The following is a 22,578-nucleotide window of genomic DNA, read 5'->3' on the forward strand; positions in this document are numbered from 1 at the left end:
GTAGCTTCTTACAAAATTAAATGGGCAGGAATCCAGTTGCAACTCAGCTGGCTATATTGCCTTCTCATGGCTTTTGCAACAGACCTGCAGTGTTTAAAGCAGTAGGGACGTGATTACACACTGATGTGGTAATGCTTGTCAGGAACCAGAGTTTTTTGGTAGAAACTGTTCAAAAAGAAAAAAAAAAAATCAGGACCTTGGAATCTAGATGTTTACACTGACCAGAAGCATTATCTGAAACCTGCACATGCAACAGGAACTTTCCTTGAGCAGTAAGTGTAGCATATTCAGATCACATTTAGCCATTTTTTTCTATGTATCAGGACTGTGCTTGTAACTCTAGGAGTTGCTGCCTAAGTCTTTATTCCTTACTCTATAAACCTTACATGCCTGCACATCAGTTTCTCAAAATAATATTAAAAATAACAATTGTCACTTGCTGCTATAAACCCCCGAATGGTGTATTAGACACTGTGTTACACACCACCTGCCAATATTACTCTCAGTAATGGAGGGAAACAATCCAGATACAGTATGAGGAAACAACTATTTTGAGAAAAAGCAACAGGGGCTGCAGAAACCTATGTTTCAGTATAGAAGGCCCCAGGATCAGCCTCAGTACCCAACCCTTTTGGCCATATGGATGGCTCAGAAAAAATATCTATGCATCTACGATCTGCTAAGACTGGAATGAAATGTTTCCATTCATAATTATCTTTCTTTTCATTTAAATAAAATCAGCAGATGAGGACGAAATAACAGAACCTGTTCCTGTAATTTCTATGGTTTTTACAGACATTTGCTGAATTTGCCCAGTATTTGTGTACAAGTTAGAGATTCCTCATAACAGTTAAGAGGCTGACATAACTCTCAGATTGATGAAGACAGCAGAAGGTGGTTCTAAAAAATACACAGAGAAAGCGACAGTCAAATCATCTGTTATGTTTGCAACACCAACGAAGTGTGACACAAAGCTTGCAGAGGAAGAGCAGTAACACAGCACAGGGCTGTAAAGGTACCCTGTCTAACTTATGGGAAACCAGGCACAAGAATATTTCAGAGTCTGGACTATTAAAGGGCTGATTTGAGAAGTCTCTGGCTATTCCAGGCACTACTTCACAGAAGAAGCAAGCACAAGGGAGACAGTAGCACAGGCTAATAGCCACCGACAGCATGTCTTTAAGCATACTTTGCCCACAGTATTCTGAAAGCTGTGAAAAATCATTTCAGCAGCAGGCAGTAGGGATACTACAGCAGCAGAACTGCTGAGGCAGAAGTGGGGTCTCACAAAGACTGTTTAGATGCCACATACAATTGCCCACCATCCACAACAGTCTGTTGTGTGAGGAGATTTCTTGAAGATCTGTGGGGTTTCCTTAAGAGCCTCCATTAGAAGGTGATACCTCCTCTAGTTTTGGGGATAAAAAGCCATGTTCCTCCGCTGCTCTCATATCCCTTTACTGGAATAATACATAGGAAGCTCTGTGTGTTTCTCTATGCCTGGCTCTCCTGTAGGCATATCTTTGCAACTGCCCTTTGCTTTCATCTCATCACATTCCCTATGAAATCATGCCAACGCACAGGGCTTTACCCAGTGAAGCAAACAGCAGTACAGAAAAGTTTCCTTGCTCACCGTTCTATGCACTCCTTTACAACAGCAAAATTGCCATCACCAATCACCTTCCCCACTTTATACTTCTCAAGAATGGTAGATGACCCTGAGCACTTGTTTCCATTCACACCTGCAAAAGAGCAAGGTCAGTAACGCAAGCTGAAGAGAAGTGTCAGCAGGATGCAACATATCCCCAATGGGTTCCACAGGCACAGAACAAATGCAAAACAAAACTTCAAAGCAAGCTGTTTTCTTCACAGCTTATTCCTTTTTTTTTATCTCAAATGTAAGAAAGAACAAGACAGGACTAACCAGAATTGTTTGACCTTTTAGCACACAAACTAAATGTCACCATGTTTTTGTGGTGGACATATTCTAAAAGTAATGAATGCAGTTAGAACGTCCTCAGTCCGACTCAAAATACTTTTTTTGAAATATCTTTTTGCATACTCAAAGCAAAAACGCAAACAAGATTAATCTACAATGCATGTAAAAGAATCAAAAGTTTTATCTGCTGAATTCCTTCAAGTTCCCTTAGCTGCTGCTGAAACATCCAAAATGCAAATAAGCTTGATAGCTTCTTATTTCATTATTAAAAAATGTTAACATTTACTCTAAAATTAATTTTAAAAAATACCTTAAAAGCCCCACATTGCTTTAAAGAGATAGAGAATGAAAGGTTAAGTTTAGGTAATGTCAGTTGACGGGCTAGTGGTTCTACCTGAAGCACAATGTGCTGTTTTGAGGAGGGCTCCACTTTCAACCCAGCCACAAACACATTTCTGATGATACTTTGCAGGTCACGATCAAAATCACTCAAATGCTAATAGTGACTGTTGAACAACAGGGCCCACTAAAATGCTACCACTTGACAAGCAAAGAACAGAATTTATTTCCTAGCTTTACTGCCTTGATGTAGAAAATGCAGTAAGAATCTTTCCAAGATAAGGTTGTCGACAGGGCATCAAAAAGAACAAAAAATTATTTGGCATCATCAGAAACCACCTAAAAGTGCTAAACTAACTGCCAACTAAAAGAAAATTTTTGCACGGACTGTTAGCAATTATTGGCGCCTTACCTTCAGGACTCTGGCAATGTGATTCAGGTACACCATTCACATTGGAGGAAGACCCACCATGTGGAGAGATCTATGGAAGTACATAAGAACTTATTATTTCTGATCATAATCACAAGAAGATGCCAGAGAAAAAAAAAAAAAAAGAGAAGTTAAAAAAGTCACCCTAAAACCACCTATACAGAGTCAGTTTACTTTTCCACTCCCATCTTATTTTCATTCTTGCTTTCTCACAGTTCATCATCATTACAATACATCATTGTCACTTGCACCGATATGTTTCAGCCCTGCTACTCTTATTTAGATTGGTAGCTGAACAGACTTCAGTAAACAGTAAAGAAAATTCCCTCCAGCTGCACCAAGTTCCATCTAAACACTATAGAGCCAGCGTGTGTCGAGGCAACGTTCCCTCCTCATTCTACACAACCAGGTCATTACAACACACTCTGGCACGCGGTTCCACATAAGCCAGAGAGCCACCTCCAGGCAACGATTCAGTGCCCACTGCAGCAAGCATGTGCTCTTGTGCTGAAGGCTAACGCATCTCGTCATAGCTGGCACTGCCTGAGGTCTCCCTACCTGAACTCTGTCAATATCTGCTCTCTTCAGATGAGCACTGAAGCATGCTAGGAAGGCGATGTAGGAATGCTTGCACGGCCCTACTAATTCTCATTTAAAGAAGAGAATTTTGACATAGGTGGCCAGGTACTTCTACAACAGTGAGACCCGCTTGGTAATCTAGTGGTCTGTATTTCAGGTTATTACGGATGTGATGATTTATGACATCTACAACCAATTCAAGTTACATGTCTGATGTGAATCCAGACACAGATCCAGTCTTAGTAACTGTAAAAATCAAATACCTACACAATTATAAAGGGTGAAGGCTGAAGAAAACTACTTTTGCTGCACTAACAACTTAATGGGTATTCAATCTGAATCTTCACAATTCTATTTAAAGTCACCCTGTCATACTGCCCAGACACACACACACCAATCTATTTTTATTTTAGAAAGGGGTGGAGGCATAGGAATGAATTCCATAAACAGTAAAATGTACTGAATGTGCACCACTGTTCTATAAGCTCTCCCATTACAGTTAAGAAATGAAATGATGAAACTATGAAATTAAAATATAGCTTAGATCATTCCCCCTACTCTACATAACATTTCTTGCTGTTCTGTGAAGTTCCGTATCTTGTTTTCTTCATGGGCTATTCTAGTAGTTCTCACCACTCACCACATAAAGGATTAAAATACTTTGCCTTAAGCTCACTGTCTGTTGAAATGGCTTTGCATGACACCAGGAATGCAAATGCAGCATTTTCCGTTTTAGCCGACATTGTCTGGTTACACTGCTGAATATTTTAAATCATTAACACTATTGTCAATGGAAGAACTGAACTGACAGATAGGGATATTGTCTAAAAGCTCATGAAATGCTAATGAATGCTTAAGTTTCTAGCGGCAGCTGAGCTGCCAGATCAGCTAAAAGTACAGTAACTAGAATCTGTACAACTTAATTTTGAAGAGCCTCTAAAACAATGATGTTTACTAGCATTTGGCATAGAAGTAGCATCAAACAGCAACCAGTCAGGTACTACTCTGCTCCTTACTAATAACCTAAACCCAGGCTATGTTAAAGCTACTGTCTTTCTGAGTTACCTGTTTATTTAACCAGGAATAGGAACAAGGGCATTCGGGTTAAATGTCATTTGTGCAAATTCATGAGTCAGTCTCTTAACCAGTCAGTCACATTTTCTTCAAGTATGAAGCAGAGATTACAGAACAGATCACTGCAAAGTACTAGTCATCAGCCAAAACCATTAGTAATCTATTCTGGGTTTTCAGTGAGTGACAATACATGGGAATATCTACCCCAGATTTCCAACTTCCTTCATCCTTATAATCAGGTCAGAGCATGACTGGGCACATTCCTTCTTACCACAGTATTTACAAAAAGAAAGCAATCATAAACAGGAAAAAAGTTAAAAGGAATACTAAAAGGAAAAAAATCTAATGCTGCTGTTGTGTCTGAGGTGCTAGACCAGAACCTGAAATGGACAGTTCAGCCTTAGCTCTGTGACTAATTTGCCTCGTGACTCTATAGACATGAGGCCGAACTCACTCTGAAAGAGACTGCGTGTAATTTGGGTGCTGTAGGTCTGTGTTTGAGCTCCTCAGCAGCAAAATCAGTCTAATCTTTCCCTACTGTGTCAGAGAACAGTAGAAATACACTCTCAAGATGCCTGTGAGGTGCTTGACTAGCCAGAAGACATGGAGAGGAGGCAGGAATTGTCAGTCAGTGACACAGAATAAAGGGATTTTTATTATTAAAGTACTTTTCTAATAATTTAGCTACTCAGTGACATGTAATACTTAGAATATCTTGTACTGTTGGTATCCCGATGGCTGCAGGTATTTTGAAGGTGAAGTAAAGATTCTGGGTGTGCAATTAGACTTGCCTGGTTCACTAGCCACTGCTGAAGTAGCAAGATGAGAAAAGGATGCATGTTGCTTTGATACTACACTAACTGATGGCACCTACAATCACACTGCAAATTAGGTTTTGCAACAGTTCCTCCGCTTGTATTCTAGCCCACACAGCACTGCTGTTCTACTCTAATACAGTTCCCCTTACACATGACAAATTCAGAGTGCACAGGTCTTAAATCCACCCTCACATACACATGCAACTCCTAGAAAACTCAGACATGAGGCAGAATTTGATTCTCTTTTTAAAAGCTCACAAAGCAATTTAGAGCAGCAACAGCTATCCAGCCCCTCAAACAAAACAATCGCCTCAGGATGCAGATGCTACTGGTCAAGAACATCTTCCACTGGCAGCCACCACTATTGCAATTAATCATTCTGCAACACAGAATATATAGCAATTATTGCTTTTACTTCCAAGTTGTCTCCCTGCAGGTAATTTGTGTTTCAACAGCACGTTCAGAGACAAATGCACAATACAACACAGTTGTTAGAGATACTGAGAGTATCTTGGTGAACACACGGTTCTCAAAACTATCTGCATTTAATTTTACAGATTAATTAAAGATGTTGTAAAAAGTTACAAAAGGTACTAAGCTGACAAAAAAACCTCCCCAGCTGTTTCATGTTCTTCACATGATGAACTGTTTTCTGGGGAATAACCATTTTCCCAGGTTCACATAAATATCTAAACACATTATATATTATTTTGTACAGACTGTGACTTTCGGCATGAGGTTTATCAACACAACACATGGTTTTGTGAGAAACACTCACATTAGATCTGTCACATCCATAAGCTTAACACACCCAATTTAGTACCCAACGTGCTTATTACACCTCAACATAATAACTAAGGAACAGATATTTAGCATTCTTCCTTTCACCCTTACTAATATTCAACCCATTAAAAACTCTATTTTATACTTTGCACTGTAGAATATTATTTTTTTTTTACTACCTGAAGTATCCAATCCATGATGTGCCAGGCTTCTGCATCCTGCCAGATACTGTGTGCATCAGGTTTTCTAATTCTAAGTTAATGATAACAAAGCACACTCATCCCCCCAAAAAACCAACCCAAACAAAAAAACAACAAATAAAAACATAAAAGCCTTTAAACCACCACAGAGCCCAAGAGCACGAACTGAAGTGGGTATGCAAACATAAAGTGATGTATGTATAAATATCAGGGAAGGACTAGCCCAAGATTCCCTTAAAATCTGGATCAGAGCATGAATCAGTGATTTGGGAATGAAAAAGCAGCAGCTTGGCAGTCATCTTCATCAAGCCACATCTACTGGTTCAGTAGCAAAGATTTTTAATAATTCTTTGAGTCAAAATGCTACCATATATCTGAAAAAATGTAAACACAGTGCTTGTATTTAAAACAGAAATGCGCAGGGACATAAGAAAGTAATCCCAGATAACTGTACAACTGGTCCAATTTTATTTTGTGTCTCATGAGAGTGTGAGGAAGGATCCACAGATATAAACCCACATGCTCTCAAAGCAGAATGGCATTTTAGTCGACAAACCTTTGCACTCAGGATTAGATTAACTGTCCATGATACGAATGTTTGCAGAAACATTTGGGGCTTTTTTTCCTATTGAAGGAAACATGTAACTTCTTGGTAGCTGCATGGGATGGTACCTTCTAGAGCCCCCATATAAAGGTTTCCTGCGTCTGTCATTCTTGCCTGTCTGGAGAGAAATGAAGGACTTGTGCCATCACGTTGCTAGGCATACAAAGGACCTGTGTACATTGTCCTGTAACACATATGTGCAAGTGCTTGTTTGACTTCGGTCAGACTTCCTGTGGTTGCTCAACATCTTCACAGCATGTATATGATGCACTAAATGTGCTGCCCTTGTCCTCCAGCACATTCATAATGTGCTGAAGAGACGCTGAACTGTATGGTCTGCATGTACACCCAGACCCTTGTGTCTGGAATATGGGACCCCTACACAAACATTTCCGATACTATTTTGATCATAGAATCTGATCCTGTAATATCCTCAAAGTGCATCTAGCCAAACTTAGAAATAAGTATGCCTAATATTGTTAACTTTTCCTTGAGTCCTCATCTGACACTACTGTGGTAATCTTCCATCTGAAGGCTAAGAAGAGAATGTAAAGTCTCATACCTCCAGAAAAACTCCCTGACATTCTCAAAGAAGCTTTCTCTGTCTTTATGAAAACATTCAAACTGGTGATGAATCTAACTGCAGACTACAAATATTTTAGTGAAATTGTGAATTAACTGTTTACAGAAATATTGTCTGAAATCTAGGGACACTTTTATAGTGTCATTGTAACTCATCCTGAAAGGCTGCAATAAGAAAGGGCTAAAAATATTCCAAATATAAATGAAATGTTGTTTATATAATCAGTATTTCCTATGAGGTGTTGTATTTATTATTATAATGCTTAATATCAACATAATCTGTAAGACAGAAACTTCATATTTTTCAAGTGATGCTTAAACACTGCTAGTAACCAACTATACTGAGAAGCTACTTGTAACAATACAATAGCTAATTACAATGTAGTTATTCTGCTGCAACTTCAGCATACATGCTGTGACAATCTATATAATACCATGCATTTTTTTGCACTGCTCTGGAAACACTGAAGAGCCACATAAGGATTTACCCTTTTTCTAAAGAGATTTTGAACCATATCTCATTATGTAAAGCATTTAGCAAACTGGTGCCGATGGGTGAATGGACTCAACACTAAGTGCAATACCTCAGTTTCCCTACCAGTACAAATTAGCCAACTCTTTTTATCCACTGTACGACCAAGAAAGATGAAGAAAGATTCTGAATTGTGAATTCAACACAGGCAGCAGTTAAAGAATTCCTCTAAGAACTGCTATTGCACCTGTGTCGCTAGGTTGGATAATTGCATATAAATATTCTTAACATGTAACTGCTAACAGAAGCACATGCGTACAAAACCGAAGAGATTAAAACCTAGATGAAGATAGGCATTAATCCTTCAAATCACTTAAGCACATGTTTAACTTTAAGTACATTAACATCCTCATTGAAGTAAAAGGGACTACTCAATAGCTTGAAAGTAAGCAGGTACTTAAGTTATTTGTTGGATCTGGTTTTAATGCCCTTTCACTCTGGTCATTTGGTCCATCAATCGAAAAAGTAAAACCAAGACAAATGCAAACACATTGCTATTTAGCTTAATTGGGATTCTAAGAAAGCTTCTTTATTTGTACAAATTTGTTTTCTTTCTAAAAAGATGAGAGACTTTGAGGTACTTAATTTCAAGAGGACGCAATAAAACACATCCAAGTAAGCACCGGGAAGCTACAAGGCCACTTCCCAAAATCTCATATTTAATCTAGTCTCTGGATTATTTTTACAGTACTAAGTGAGCCCAGTAACAGATGTACTCAAAAAAATATGAGTCGAAGTACCCCTAACAGCTTGGCATACCTGAGTATCTATAAATGCACACTTAAAACCAAAGGAAAAGGTTAAACTTGTCAACGGTCACCTGCCTATAGAACAGCAAAAGGACTCCTCTCAGTCAGTCGTCCTGTGCCACCTCATGCACTATTACCATTATGTCTTAATCCATGCACTGGTTTTAATCTCTATGGAGAAGTTAATAGAAAAATAAGAAACTCGGCACATTTGCTCAAAAAAGAATATTGTATAGAGTAGTCATTTCACGCCCATACTTGTTCACTTTTGAATCTAAATCTTTACCTTGAAACAAACCTACTGTGAAGTGACGTGAGTTTTCTGTGCCTGGAAGTACCACTTCTGCTTACAAAGCGTTGTGAAACAGAAGGAATCCTTGGGGACTGAAGAGATTTCACTTCAACAAAAAAGAACCATTCAGAGAGTATGATGTAAGACTCCGTGTCTGAGACTCAGAAAAAACCGCTGTTGCAGTCAGTATCTTTTGCAAATTTGCTGCCTTGATGACTAGCATTATCACTTAAGCTCTGTGTTGGCTGTCAAACTTTAAAAAGCTTAGCCAGGCTCTAATCTATAATGTAATCTTTTATTTTGCTCTGGCTTTCCAAACATCACAGTTTTTGAAGTACAGTTCATGTGGAGCTGCTCTGATGGTCTGCTCTTTAGAGGAAACAGAAACACCAACCCTGATTTGTTCCCTTTTCCTGCTGACCGAAGCTCACCTAAAACCATTATTAAGTGTTGCTGTTTCAAGCTCTACAAAAATAAATATATATGATTTCTACACAACAAATCAGCCAAAACATTGCATTTCCAAGGCCAGAAAATGCAGCATTATACTTCATTATTTCACTGTCTGCCATGGTATTTGTATCTACATTTTCATTCAGTCATGGCACCTTCTTTACACAAGTGCAGGAAGCCAGACTACTGTCTGCACAGCGATACAGTCTTAGCAACAAGGAATTATTTAACAATAGGGAACAGCAGTAACCTCAAAATAATAAAATTGGTCCCCACCTTCCCTCTGTTTTCCTCATCAGGCTGGCCAAGATCAATCCTACAAAAATAATAATGGGTTTCTTAAAAGAACCTAGTTTTACATAAAACCGTGCTTCCCTGTTACTCCTTTTGTGTGGATACTTCGCCAAACCAGTCATTACTACTAGAACATAATCAAGAAACAAGGGTCACTGCGCAGTGCACTTGTTTCTTTTAGAATTATCCTGAGATTCACCTGATAACTTTCCCTATTTTTAGTCTCAGGAGTACAGCTGGGATCCTCCTACTGAACAGATGCAACCTAATGGAGTAAAACAAAAGATACTCACTGCTTCAGTAACACACCACGTCTGAGATGATTGATTTCTTTTTGCTGTTTTCTTTGGTCATATAGGGATGAATTATTTGACACAAAACCCCATTAGTATCCAGCATCAATTAAATTCCAAAATGAAAAAGTACAACAGCCTACTTCAGTGAAATTGACAGTGAAGGGGAAAGAGGACATGTCCACTTTACTGAAAATTGCTTGTTACTATCAGAATTATCTCTATCTTAATGGAGCTTTAATCAGCTAAAAGCAGACAGGACAGCGTGGGAAAAAAATGAACCAATTTATCTAGTTTCTAAACTTGTAATTTCATTAAAGAAAGATGAAAGAGCATTTGTTAAATATAGTGCAGACCATCAGAGAGCCTCAAGTCCAATGATTTTGGTGTCCTCTACTTTAAGTTCTATAGCAGAGCTGTCCAGACAGATTTTAAGACACACAGATCTAATTTTCAGTGTCAGAACTATTACTGCTCTTGGAAATGCTTTATAGGGGAAAGGCCAACCTATGTTGCTCTGCCCGAAAAGAAGCTATGGGATGTCACAACTCAACAACATAAAGGCAGAGTTCAACAATAAATGAACCAAACAACAAAAAATATGTTAGCATTTAAAAAAATAGATCAAACCTTTTCTCAGAATTATCACAGAAGCCTGGCAAAAACCAGTGCCATACTCCTTGCAAAACAGACAAAGACTTGGTAACAATTAGCATGTCAAAACCCAAATCTAAATACTATTCACATCACGTCCTTTAGCCAGCCTCTTAATTGAGAAAACAGTTTTACACAGAATTATGCAGCCTCTTCCTAACTGTTGTGTTCATCAATGGGAGCTATTACTCGATCAGAATAATTAGTGCAGAACATCCAGCATGCTTCCAGAAAGGTTGCAATTGACGATTTCATAAGAAAATTCTCCTTGAAAGGACAGCTGCACAAATGCAGCAGTAAGATGCTCAGCTGTGCTCCAGGCTCCTCCTTTCATTTTACCAGGCAAAATGCATAAAGCAGCCTCTAAGAACTGGAAATGCCACCAATTTTTAAGTGGTAGTGGAAGAGAACTCTCTTGGTGCACCACAGAGAAAAATCCTCCAGACATCAGGCTGCTCCCAAAGGAACCCCTCCCAAGCTTTCAGGAGGGGACTGCATTAAGGGGTGAAATTGTGTGCCACAAATGAGGAAGGGTGCTTCAGATGAAATTCTGGGCCATGCTACAAGACCATAAGGTACTGAAACAAGGATACCACATTTGTATAAGATGGGGGAACATAAATTACTTAGGGGATTTCTGCAGTCCACACAACAATAGAAAATTTGGAGGCCAAACTGGCATATTCAAGTCACCATCACCCTCTGCCTTCACTAAGCTGAGAGTTCCATCCTGCCAACCAAAGACAAAATACAAAGATCTTAAGGTCTCTTCTCCAACTCAAAAATCATACTAGCAAGACTACCCTATAGAATTGTAACTCTTTTTTTCTCTTTTTCTTTTGTTCTTATTCAGCATCACTGTAACACATTATTTAATGAATGCCGGAATTCAGAGATTTTGATGGTTCTGGCACTTACCTTGAGTCCACGAAAGCTGCCTGGGCTTGTCGGTGAGGAACTGGAGGACTTTGTAGATTTTGGGGTGGATAATTGACTGCTTGGGGTTCCATTAACTAGCCAAAGCAATAAAAGAAAAACAAATGTAAGAAAAACCAAATAAAAGCCAAAAACCCTAACTTGCTTTTAAACATAACATACCTCTCTGGTAAGTTATCACTCAAGTCTGCATACAAAGACCAAAACAGACTCCTCAGCATTTGGGAATAAATTACACGCTTGCATGCCACACAACTGCACCCCTGAAACTCATGTGGCTGGATCAAGAAGACACACAAATATTGCACTGTCATTCTAAAGATTAAAAAGGCCTCTTCAGTCCTTTGTCAGTGCAAGAACTTTGGGCAAGCAATAGCCATAGCCTTCTAAAATTCTATCATTTATTGTGATATCGCACAATAAAATATGGAAAAAGTGTACATAAAGCCATCTGACCCTCCGTCTCTCTTTTTTTGGATCAACAGCTAAGTAGACTGCTCCACAGAACACAAGTTGTGTTGTTTGGTTTTTCCCAAGAAAAAAGAATCAAACAAACAAACAAGAAGTAAAAGTTGTTTGGATGATAAAGAACTTATGCAGTAGTTCAGAAAAATATTGATTTAGGGGAAAAAATCCTAACGAAGTAAAAGCTAGTAGCTTATTTCTGAACTTCCAAGAAGTTCAAGTGTCTGTGAAAACATACAATATCCTCCCTTTTGACTTCAAGAGTTCATTCATTTTAAGTCCATTTTCCCAGACAGGCCTGATACAACATCTGTTAATATCCCTGGTATCTTGAATATAACTTGGGTCAGTCCTTGTCTTTTTCTGAAAAAACCAAACTGATGAATTTCATTATGTAGACAGAATAGCACACTGTTGATCATACACAGATATGATGCGACATTATTTCCTCTCTAGCTGAACCTCATTTTTCCTGGAAAAGGAAAATATGAGGCAGAATTTTAAGAGTGGAAAAGGTTTCATAGCTGATTCACGGTGAAGAATTAATTTTTCAGAAAAAAAAAAAAAGCAACCCTGGCAAATAGAAGCTTAGCTTCAAAGTAAATAATACAGTTGCTCCTGCACATAGCCTTTACACATCCAGAGGTCTGTCATGGGTTATGCATTGCTTCTTAACCAACACTATCAGATTTATTTTGCAAGTGTCTGTTAACCTAGTACTCTAACATTCTCTGAGTGCTGAAGATGCCTTCCAAGCACCATCTGCCAGTAGGCCAGGCCTACTGCACTGAAACTTCCACAAATCCCTGGTTTTCACAAAAATCTCTCTCTCTGATGTGTGATGTTAAGATGCAACTAATTAGCATTTAGCTACACAACAAGTCTATCTTGAAGTCTGATAACTCAGATATACATTCCCAAATCTATTACTGGATTAAGAGCTTAGTCTTTTCTACTAAAAGGAATTAGTATGTTTTTAGGATATTTTTATCTTGACTTTAAGAAGGGTTGTCTGTAAGAACAATACACAAATTATTTGAGTTTTTTAAGAAGCTGTAAGTATTTAGGTATATGTATCCCTCCTGCAAACTTCTTTTCACCACCTTATTTTAGATAACCTTCTTGAAACCTGGCATAATGATATATCGTTGTTTTATAAAGAATTTGCAATTATGATGAGGAAAAGAGCTAGTGAATGCTATTTTACTGTTTTCTGCTTCTTGTGCACACAATTTGCTCTAGCCATTAGAAAAAATACTGAGCTGCAAAGTTAGCAACCAAAAATGAGATATTTCAGTAGAAGAATTTGCTTCCAAATGACCAACTATTACTACAGAAGGAAAACAATTTTGTTTGTTCACAAATTCTTTTTATACAGCTCACAGAATGGATTGATAGCCAAGTCTTATATCCACAGATGAGAAGGGTAGTGGTGGGTAATGAGATAGTGTGAGACCTGAGCATGATGTAAATGGTATGGAATAAGGTGTGGAGACTGTGCTGGTGTGCCGGTTTTGGCTGGGGGAGAGTCAATTTTCTTCATAGTAGCTGGTATGGGGCTATGCTTTGGATTTGCGCTGGAAACTGTGTTGATAATTCAGGGATGTTTCCATTACTGCATCCCCTTCCCTCATCCTGCTGGGGAGGGGAGCGAGTGAGCAGCTATGCGTGTGCTTTCGTTGCTGGCTGGGGTTAAACCACAATGGTACTTGTTGGTACCTAACATGGGTTTGAGATAATAACACCACCTCACAGGGTTTGAGATAATAACAGATTGACCGGAGCATATTTATAGGTATTTAGAAGGGACCGGTATCTGTTAACAGTTGTGGGTCAAGATACGGATTCATCTGTTCTCAATATTAGTTCATCTGATCTGCACCATTTTTTTTGCTGTACACGTGAAAGATCAGCGTTGGCTTTTGCAGTTTGCTGTGCTCTGTAGTGATGAGTGATGTTTTGCCTGAGAGATTTGTTATTAAAACACTGACCTTGAGCTCAATCAGGTATTTTGGGCTCTGTACTTTGGGTACCATCTCATGGAGACAATTTAACAGTTATACTTCTTCCTCTGTTTGGGGGGGGGTGGGGGGTGGGGGGGTTGTTTGTTTGTTTTTGTTTGTTTGTTTGGGGTTTTTTTGTTGGGGTTTTTTTTTTTGTTTTTTTTTTTTTCAGAAATACAGAATGGCACCTTCATTACCTTCTTCTGTGATGTTTTCTCCCTTGCTACAGCAGCTTCTCAGTATCTTGAACATACTTGAGTAGTTAAGATACTTCTATTGGTACTTCTTAAGAATATTGCTTCAGTTTTATCTAAGGTTAATAAGCAATTTAGGAATCTGATCCAGGCTCCGCGAGGGTATGGTCATGGGTGGCATGGCACATGGGAGAATACGGGCAGGCATCTGGAGAACCTCTCACCTCCAATGGTCTGGAACTGCACTCCCAATCAACTACTGGATCCTGATGAAGTAGTAGAATGTTTGGGAAAAAAATAATAATAAATTCCATGGCTGTTCCAAAGAGGCACAACTTACCGCACTGTGCTGGGCCCTGGCCAGCACCTACCAAACACTGCTTGACATTATGTAGCACCCTCAGGTAAAAGAGAGGTAAAACATACCAAGGGACACTATGGTAAAACCAGACACTCTTGTCAGTCACCCCTATAACTAAAAAGAAACAATGAAACTAGAAGTCAGCTCATTTAGTAAAGGATGAAGAAGCTTCTCCTAAGAGGGAGCAGGACAAAGACTGGGAAGAGGTAGCCTGTTTTGCAGCACAGCAGTCACAAGAACAGGAGGAGGAAGAGACTGAAATCACGAGCCACAAACTACCCGATCCCTATCCCTAAGTGAGCTGCGACAGACACAAAAAGATTTTAGCTGTCAACCAGGTGAGGTAGTTCTCAGCTGGTTACTCTGATGCTGGGATTCTGGGGCTAGTAGTCAGGAATCAGAGGGTAACGAAGCCTGGCAATGAAGCTAGGGTCTCTTGCTAAGGGTAAGGCCATTGACAAAGGGACTGGAAAGAAGGCAGGAGTCCTCAGTCTTTGGTGGTGACTCCTGTCAATTGTGAAGGACAGGTGAAGGAAGAACTTGCAAACGCCCAGAGAAAACGGACCAACACTGAGGGATGTATCCAGTATCTGTCAGAATTAGCCAGGTTGGACATGATCTGTAACAACCTAGATGATGCCCAGGCATCCAAAGAGCCGGATGAAATCCGTTGCACAAGGTCCACGTAGCAAAAGCTTGTACAAAACGCACCGATGTCATACACCCACACCCTGGCGATAATAAGCTGGACAGACATGGAGGCACCAAATATAGATGAACTGGCCAGATAACTTCAAGAATATGAAGATAATCTTGCTTCCTCCATGTGGGCCTGTGTCTCAGCTGTAGAGGGACTGACCCAAAATGTCTGAGCAAGCCAAGAAGGATAGGTCTTCCTCATTCACTCCAACCAAGGCCTCAGCCGCCTTCTGTTCAAGAGTACAGGTACCTGGGGTGCACACCATGTGCAATGCTGCAGTTCTTCCTGTGTCACCAGGGGGAGGACACGAGGAAGTGGGATGGTGAACCCACCTGGAGACTAGACACTCAGGTACATGAACTGCAAGGAGAAACAATAGACAAAAAGCATCCATCCAGGAAAATTACTGCTCCAGTGTCTGTCAGACAGAGCAGAAGGGCTAATCGTCTTTTGACCTTGATGAAGGGACTTCTGTTTTGCAGTACAAAAATCAAGCGATGAAGACTCCAGCCAGGAACAGAAGGGCCCTGCCTTCAACTAGGTGGAGGAACAGGACAACTGGGTTTACTGGACCATGTGGATTCGATGGCCTGGCACGTCAGCCCCATGAGACTATAAAGCTCTAGTGGACACCAGTGCACAGTGTACTCTAATACCATCGGATTACAAGGGGCAGAATCCATCTGTATTTCTGGAGTGATGGGAGGACCCCAAGAACTGTTTGTGTTGGAGGCTGAGATAAGCCTAACTGGGAATGAGCAGCAAAAGCATCCTATTGTGTGACTGGTCCAGAGGCTCCCTGTATCCTTGGCACAGACTTCCTCAGGAGAGGGTACTTCAAAGACCCAAAAGAATACTGGTGGACTTTTGGTTTAGCTGCCTTGAGTATGAAGAAGATTAAACAGCTGTCTAACTTGCATGGTCTCTCAGAGAATCTGTCTGTGATGGGGTTGCTGCAAGTTAAAGAACAGCAGGTGCCAACTGCTACCATGACACTGCACTAGCGACAATACCACAACAATTAAGACTCCCTGGTTCCCATCTATAAGTTGATCTGGTCACTGGAGAGCCAAGGACTGACCAGTAAGACTCATTCAGCATTTAACAGTCCCATATTCCCAGTGCAAAAATCGAGGACTGAATGAAGCCACACTGCTGCGAAGTGTTGCAGTACCAGACACGCTAGAACTCCAATACGAGCCACCAAATGGTATGCAACAACTGACACTGCCAATGCATTTTTCTCAAACCCTCTGGCAGCACAGTGCAGGCCACAGTTTGCTTTCACATGGAGGGGTATCCAGTATACCTGGAATCAACTGCCCCAGGCATGAGAACACAGTCCTATCGTCTGTCATGGACTGCTACAGACTGCACTGGAACCAGGTGAAGCTCCCAAACACCTGCAATATATTGACGACATCATTGTGTGAGGCAATGCAGTGGAAGAAGTGTTTGAGAAAGAGAGAAGAAGAATCTAGATTCTTTCAAGAGCTGGTTTTGCTATAAACAAAAGTAAGGTCGAAGGACCTGCACAGGAAATCCAGTTTTTAAGAATAAAATGGCAAGATAAGCGTCATCATACCCCAACAGATGTGATTAATAAAACAACAGCTGTCTCCATCAGCTAACAAAAAAAGAAACACAAGCTTTCTTAGGTGGCGTGGGGTTTTGGAGAACGCATATTCTAGGTTATAATCTGATCATAAGTCCTCTCTAGCAAGTGACCCAGAAGAATAATGACTTTGAATGGGGCCCTGAGCAGCAGCAAGGCTTAGAACAAACTAAATGGGAGATAGTTCACGTGGTAGCACTTGGGCCAGTCCAGACAGGACAAGATGTGAAAAACATGCTTTACACCTCAGCCAGGGATAACGGCCCCACCTGGAGCCTCTGGCAGAAAGAGCCTGAAGAGATTTGAGACTGACTCCAATTGAAAAAGAAGTATTAGCAGCATGTGAAGGAATTCAAGCCACTTCAGAAGTAGTTGGTACTGAAGCACAGCTCCTTTTGGGACTTTGATTGCCTGTGTTCGGCTGGATGTTCAAAGGGAGAGTCCCCTCTACACAGCGCAACTGATGCTGCACAAGTCAGTCACGCAGATAACAACGCAACAGGCTTGAATAGGAAAACCCAACGGCCTAGGAATTCTGGAATTGATCACGGACTGGCCAGAGGGCTGAAACTTTGGAGCGTCACCAGAGGAGATGACTCCTGCTGAAGAGGCCCTTCTGTATAATAAATCACCAGAAAATGAAAAGCAGTATGCCCTGTTTATGGATAAATCCTGTCAGATTGTGGGAAAACACTGAAGGTGGAAAGCTGCTGTGAAAGGTGGAAAGCCCACACGACAAGTCACAGAAACTGAAGGACAAGGTGTATTGAATCAGTTTGCAGAAGCAAGCAGCAGTGCAAGTACAGCAGTGACCAGCCCCGAGCTGGCTTTGGTGCCTGGTAACTCCACAGAACACACCACCTCTCCTGTCCTGAGTGACCACCATAATGGATAGAGCCTGAAGTCATGGACTAAATGAACTCAGTGGACATTTTGTGGACATTTAGGGACATTTTGCAGACATTTCACAGGGGTGGTCCATAGACTACGGGAATGAGAGCCATGTATTATATCAAAGGACAGTACAGGTGGTGGTGGGTAATGAGAACGTATTGGATAGCATGAGACCTAAGCACGATGTAAATGGTATGAAATAAGGGGTGGAGAATGTGCTGGTTTTGGCTGGGGTACTGTTAATTTTCTTCGTAGCAGCCGGTATGGGGCTACATCCTGGATTTGTACTGGAAACGGTGTTGATAATTCAGGGATGTTTCCATTACTGCTGAGCAGCGCTTACACAGAGCCAAGGGCTTTTCTGTTTATCACACCACCCTGCCAGTGAGCAGGCTGGGGGTGCACAAGAAGTCAAGAGGGGACACAGCTGGGACAGCTGACCCCAACTGACCAAAGGGGTATTTTAGGGATATTGCATTCTATATGAAATCATGCCCAGCAATAAATCTTGGGGGAAGGTTGGAGCGGGGCCACTGCTCAGGGACTGACTGGGCATTGGTCAGTTGGTGCTGAACAACTGTTTTCATTTGCATCACTTGTCTATTCCTCTCGTTGCTATTTTCCTTTTCATTACAATTTGTTCTTGTTATTATTTCCGTTACTAAACTCTTCTTATCTCAACCCAGGAATTTTCTCACTTTTACCCTTTCAATTCTTCTCTTCTCCCATCCTGCTGCAGGGGGAGGAAGCGAGTGAGCAGCTGAGTGGTGCTTAGTTACCAGCCGGGGTTAAAACACGACACTGTTGTTTCAAACAGCACTACTTTAATTTTTTTTTTTAAATAACCTCAAGAAACACACAAGCATCTGTGTTCATTTTTGGCACAAACCTGTCTGCTGTCCACTGCTATTCATTTACTGATTATTTCATGTACATGCAAAACTTACCTTTCTTATCTATTTTCTAAGTTCTTATGAGGTTTCTTTCAAGATATATAGCAGCCTGAATATCAAAAAGATAAATTCTTTTCTGTTGTTCTTTAAGTAGTATCTATTAGGCTACAATTCTTTAGCATATTGGAATATTGAAAACTGAAAAAAACCTATGAATATTTTTAAATTGTTAACTTCTAGTATCATCCAAAGTCTCAACTTATTTGCTAATCAAAATGCATGTTACTTGTTTTAGATATACTTTCAGTTTGAGCTGAAGGTTCAAAGAGTTTTCTCTGTGTTTTAGAGCTTAGGCCGAAATAATACAAGTAAACAAAGGAAGGTAAGAAACTGCAAGTAGAATGAAAAACTGTAACGCGTGGTTTTGTGCTGCTTTTTTTAGCAACTATTAGCCCTGTCTTTTTGCACTAGTTGAAGTTTTCAATTATAATATACTTTAGAATACACGTACAAATTTATTGCTCCTCAGAATACTCTTCTACTTGTAGTCAAATCATACCTTTACAAATTTAACTTTGACACCATTACAGATGTCCGACAACTATAAAACATCATTTATATTATTTCACTTATAATCTACTTCAACAAAAACCTACACCCATAATGTCTCTGGTTCGCCAAATTCAAAACCTGTGTTTCAAGCTTGAAAATATTCACAAATACAGCAAAAAGAATACAGGTAGATGGATAGGGAGGAGACACACTAGTGATATACAGCCATAATAGTAATGGCTCACCTGGGGATTTTGCTGAAGAATAAGCACTGGAGTAGTGGCCACCCCTCTTTACTGTACTCATATATTTGACACAAAGGAAAGAGACATTAAGGAAAGAAGTTATTAAACAGCTCTGAACATGCATGAAAGGAAGAAGGGTAAATAAAGATAAGTAAAGACTACATGAGAAAAAATGGCAAGTAAACAGAAGGATAAATACTAGACACTTCGGATAAGTTTTCCAAATTAAACAAACCAAAGGGTTGTCCAAGTAGAAATAAGTAAGGAAATGACAGCACTGATTTCTAAATACTTCGCATAAAATTTACTGTTGATGGATATCCCATGTGATCTCACTGGTTAATAGGACTGCATGAAATGTAGATCAGTTCTGAAACTTGCCCTTCATGCTATCTTTCTCTTTGTTCTTAGTGCAATCCTTCTTTGAAACTTTTCGGTTAATATTCAACCATTATAAATAGATGACAAATATGCCACTTTGAAAGAACCCAAAGTCATAAAATTACTTTAACCAGCATCAATAAAGCAAAAGAAATACTGATATGGAAACAAGAATATGGAACATGTTGCAATTCTGGATACACGCACAGAAGCTTACATGTGTAGTTACATTCAAAACAGAGCATCGTATATTTATGAATTCAATGGTTTGATTTCAGGGCTACTTCTCCAGGTCTGAGGGGAAAAAAATATTTTTTATTGTATTTAGAAATTAAATGCAGAGGTAAAAAAAGGAAAAAAACAAGTTTCTCCCTTCTGTTTACTTGCATAAAGAATTCAATGGTTGGAACATACGGTGTTCAGCCAAAATGCTGGTAAAAACACAATGTGAACCTTTCTTTGAAAGTACAGGAAGCACAAGAAGAATAAAACAACTTTCTCTGTTAATGGGCAATAACATTCCAGAACATCTCCTAAAATTACTTGAAACAGCAGAATCCTATATTTCCAACAGTATTGGGCTTATATGAGAGAAACCTGTCAAATTCAAAACACCTAAGGATATACTCTAGTTCAATGAACATGAATTTAACCACATAACATCCTGTCTTCAAGAAAATTAATTGCCATGCTGAAAACACATCCCAAGTGTACAATTAGTACAAATTATTCCAATGTTCATAAAATGAAATTTTTTGTGCTTGTTAATTAAAAAACAGAAACCAGATTTCTTCTCAGGATTCAAAACTGAATGCAAATTTTATTACAAATCAGTATTAAATCTATGAGATAAACTGAAAAAAAACGTATTTCTTCCCTCAAGAAACAAAGCATGGTGCACTTACTTCAGACAGAGCCAACAGTTTTTAACTCCGTTAAATAAATTCAAAGTTTCATGTATTTTACATGTTCAACTCTTTCCTAAAAGCAGTACCTGAGGCAGGTGATTTGCTTCGACGTGAAGGTCCTGGACTTTTGGACCCAGTATGCCTCATGCCAGATCGGGAATAAGAGGACTTCATAACACGGCATTCTGCAATGCAAGCAGATAGATTTTTGACAACAGTTCAATGTTACAGTCTTCCTCCAAACACTACTGTTGCTGTTTATTATCCAGAAAATGAACATCAGTGTTTTCTAAACGTGCTTGCCCAACTAAATGAAACAAATTCCTAAGAGAATCTCAAAACTACACACCATACAACATTATTTGAGCTACTCAAACACTGTATGTAATATTCTGCATGTAATATTTCTTCATGTTTTGAAGCTGGGTTATTACTATAATTCATGTTTGTACCTATGCACAGCTGAAAGAGTAGTCAGCTGATGCCAAGGTTCCTCTGATAATTCAGTAAATCCTGCATGCTATAATGACAACTTCATGCCAGGCAACTGCAAAGCATGCCCCGTTTACCTTCTTTTGTAAGAAACTGATGTTGTGACCAATTTTTAAGGAGGTGAAAAATGACTACTGTTTCCAAAAGGCTGTGACAATAATTATGGCCACTTACCAACAGCTATATATCATTAAATAAAGGACAGTCTAGATGGGAAAGGAATCGATAGGCATACATGCATTGACATTTTGGAAAGATTTTAATTCCTATAGTTAGCACCCACTGCAAATCACTCCCAACAGAATCATATAAATTTCCCCTCTAATTTTGTCCCTGTTCTTCATCACTATGTCATCAATGCTATCATTATGATGCCACGTCACCATCAAAAATAGTAAGTAGAGCTGATGCCCTGCCAGTCATGTTCCAGTCTGTACCTAACCTGCTTTTCTCCACTAAGATCTCTAGAGTTGTTAGAGGAAGCAGGGACCACCAAAGCTGAACAGACAAAAGGAGGAAAAAAATCCCTCCATCATGGGTTCTTGGAAAGGAAAGGAGTCCAATTAGTCCGTGAATGGCATAATGGAAGAAGCAAAGTTACAGCCTTAAAAATCTGCAAGGGAAATAATGATTTTGCCAAGACTGGGATTTGCATTGTGAGTTAATACAACCATACTCTTCCATTCCTGTGTAAGCATAAAATCGTATCTTAGCTAGTCTAAAACTATGTTAAAAAAGTACCCTTCTTGTCACCTCCACACTCGCTGAATCGACATAAACAGGCAGTTCTCGAAAAGCAGCATACTGGCAATAACAACCGAATGGGAACCAGCCAAATCCTCCATCCATCCAAATGTATGGACCACTGGTTAGATATATACCTGTACTTCTTGATGTAGCTCAAGATTTTGTAATGAAACTATGGCATTTGTAAAAATTAGAAAAACACCAGATGCTTTTGCTCCACACTCACACCCACACTCCTTCACAACCTGAAGCTCTTTAATAATCTGATGATTATTGCCAGGGCAAGTTTTTTTTTACCACAGATCAACTTTTTCATAAAAGAAAATCAGGGTGATTCTACAGCTGAACCAATACATGTCTTGTTGCACCTGTAGTGATAGGGTAAGGGGTAATAGTTTTAAAATAAGAAAGGGTACATTCAGACTAGATAGAAGGAAGAAATTTTTTATGATCAGGGAGGTAAAGCACTGGAACAGGTTGCTCAAATTAGTTGTAGATGCCCCATCCAGGGAAACATTCAAGGTCAGGTTGGACAGGGCTGTGCGTAATCTGATCTAGCTGAAGATGTCCCTGCTCA

General features: G+C 39.6%; 1 protein-coding gene across 6 annotated transcripts in view; it reads right to left on the reverse strand.

Annotated features, from left to right (window-relative positions):
• Window positions 1–22,578, reverse strand: part of DCLK2 (doublecortin like kinase 2) — a 96,405-nt gene that overhangs the window by 25,569 nt on the left and 48,258 nt on the right. For 4 of the 6 annotated variants that reach the window (XR_005105634.1, XM_037396365.1, XM_037396390.1 and 1 more), the window contains exons 4-8: window positions 20,849–20,947; window positions 19,474–19,524; window positions 11,534–11,628; window positions 2,691–2,760; window positions 1,634–1,742 (exon numbers count right to left, since the gene is read on the reverse strand). Coding sequence is in view for 4 of the 6 variants with exons in the window: in XM_037396365.1 (XP_037252262.1) it covers window positions 1,634–1,742; window positions 2,691–2,760; window positions 11,534–11,628; window positions 19,474–19,524; window positions 20,849–20,947 (424 nt within the window). In the remaining 2 variants the exon portion in view is untranslated. The remainder of the gene's footprint in view (window positions 1–1,633; window positions 1,743–2,690; window positions 2,761–11,533; window positions 11,629–19,473; window positions 19,525–20,848; window positions 20,948–22,578) is intronic. The other 2 variants (XR_005105635.1, XM_037396373.1) reach the window with 1 other exon arrangement.

This window comes from Falco rusticolus, chromosome 1, assembly GCF_015220075.1.
Source record: "Falco rusticolus isolate bFalRus1 chromosome 1, bFalRus1.pri, whole genome shotgun sequence".
In the NCBI taxonomy this organism is placed as follows: Eukaryota; Metazoa; Chordata; class Aves; order Falconiformes; family Falconidae; genus Falco; species Falco rusticolus.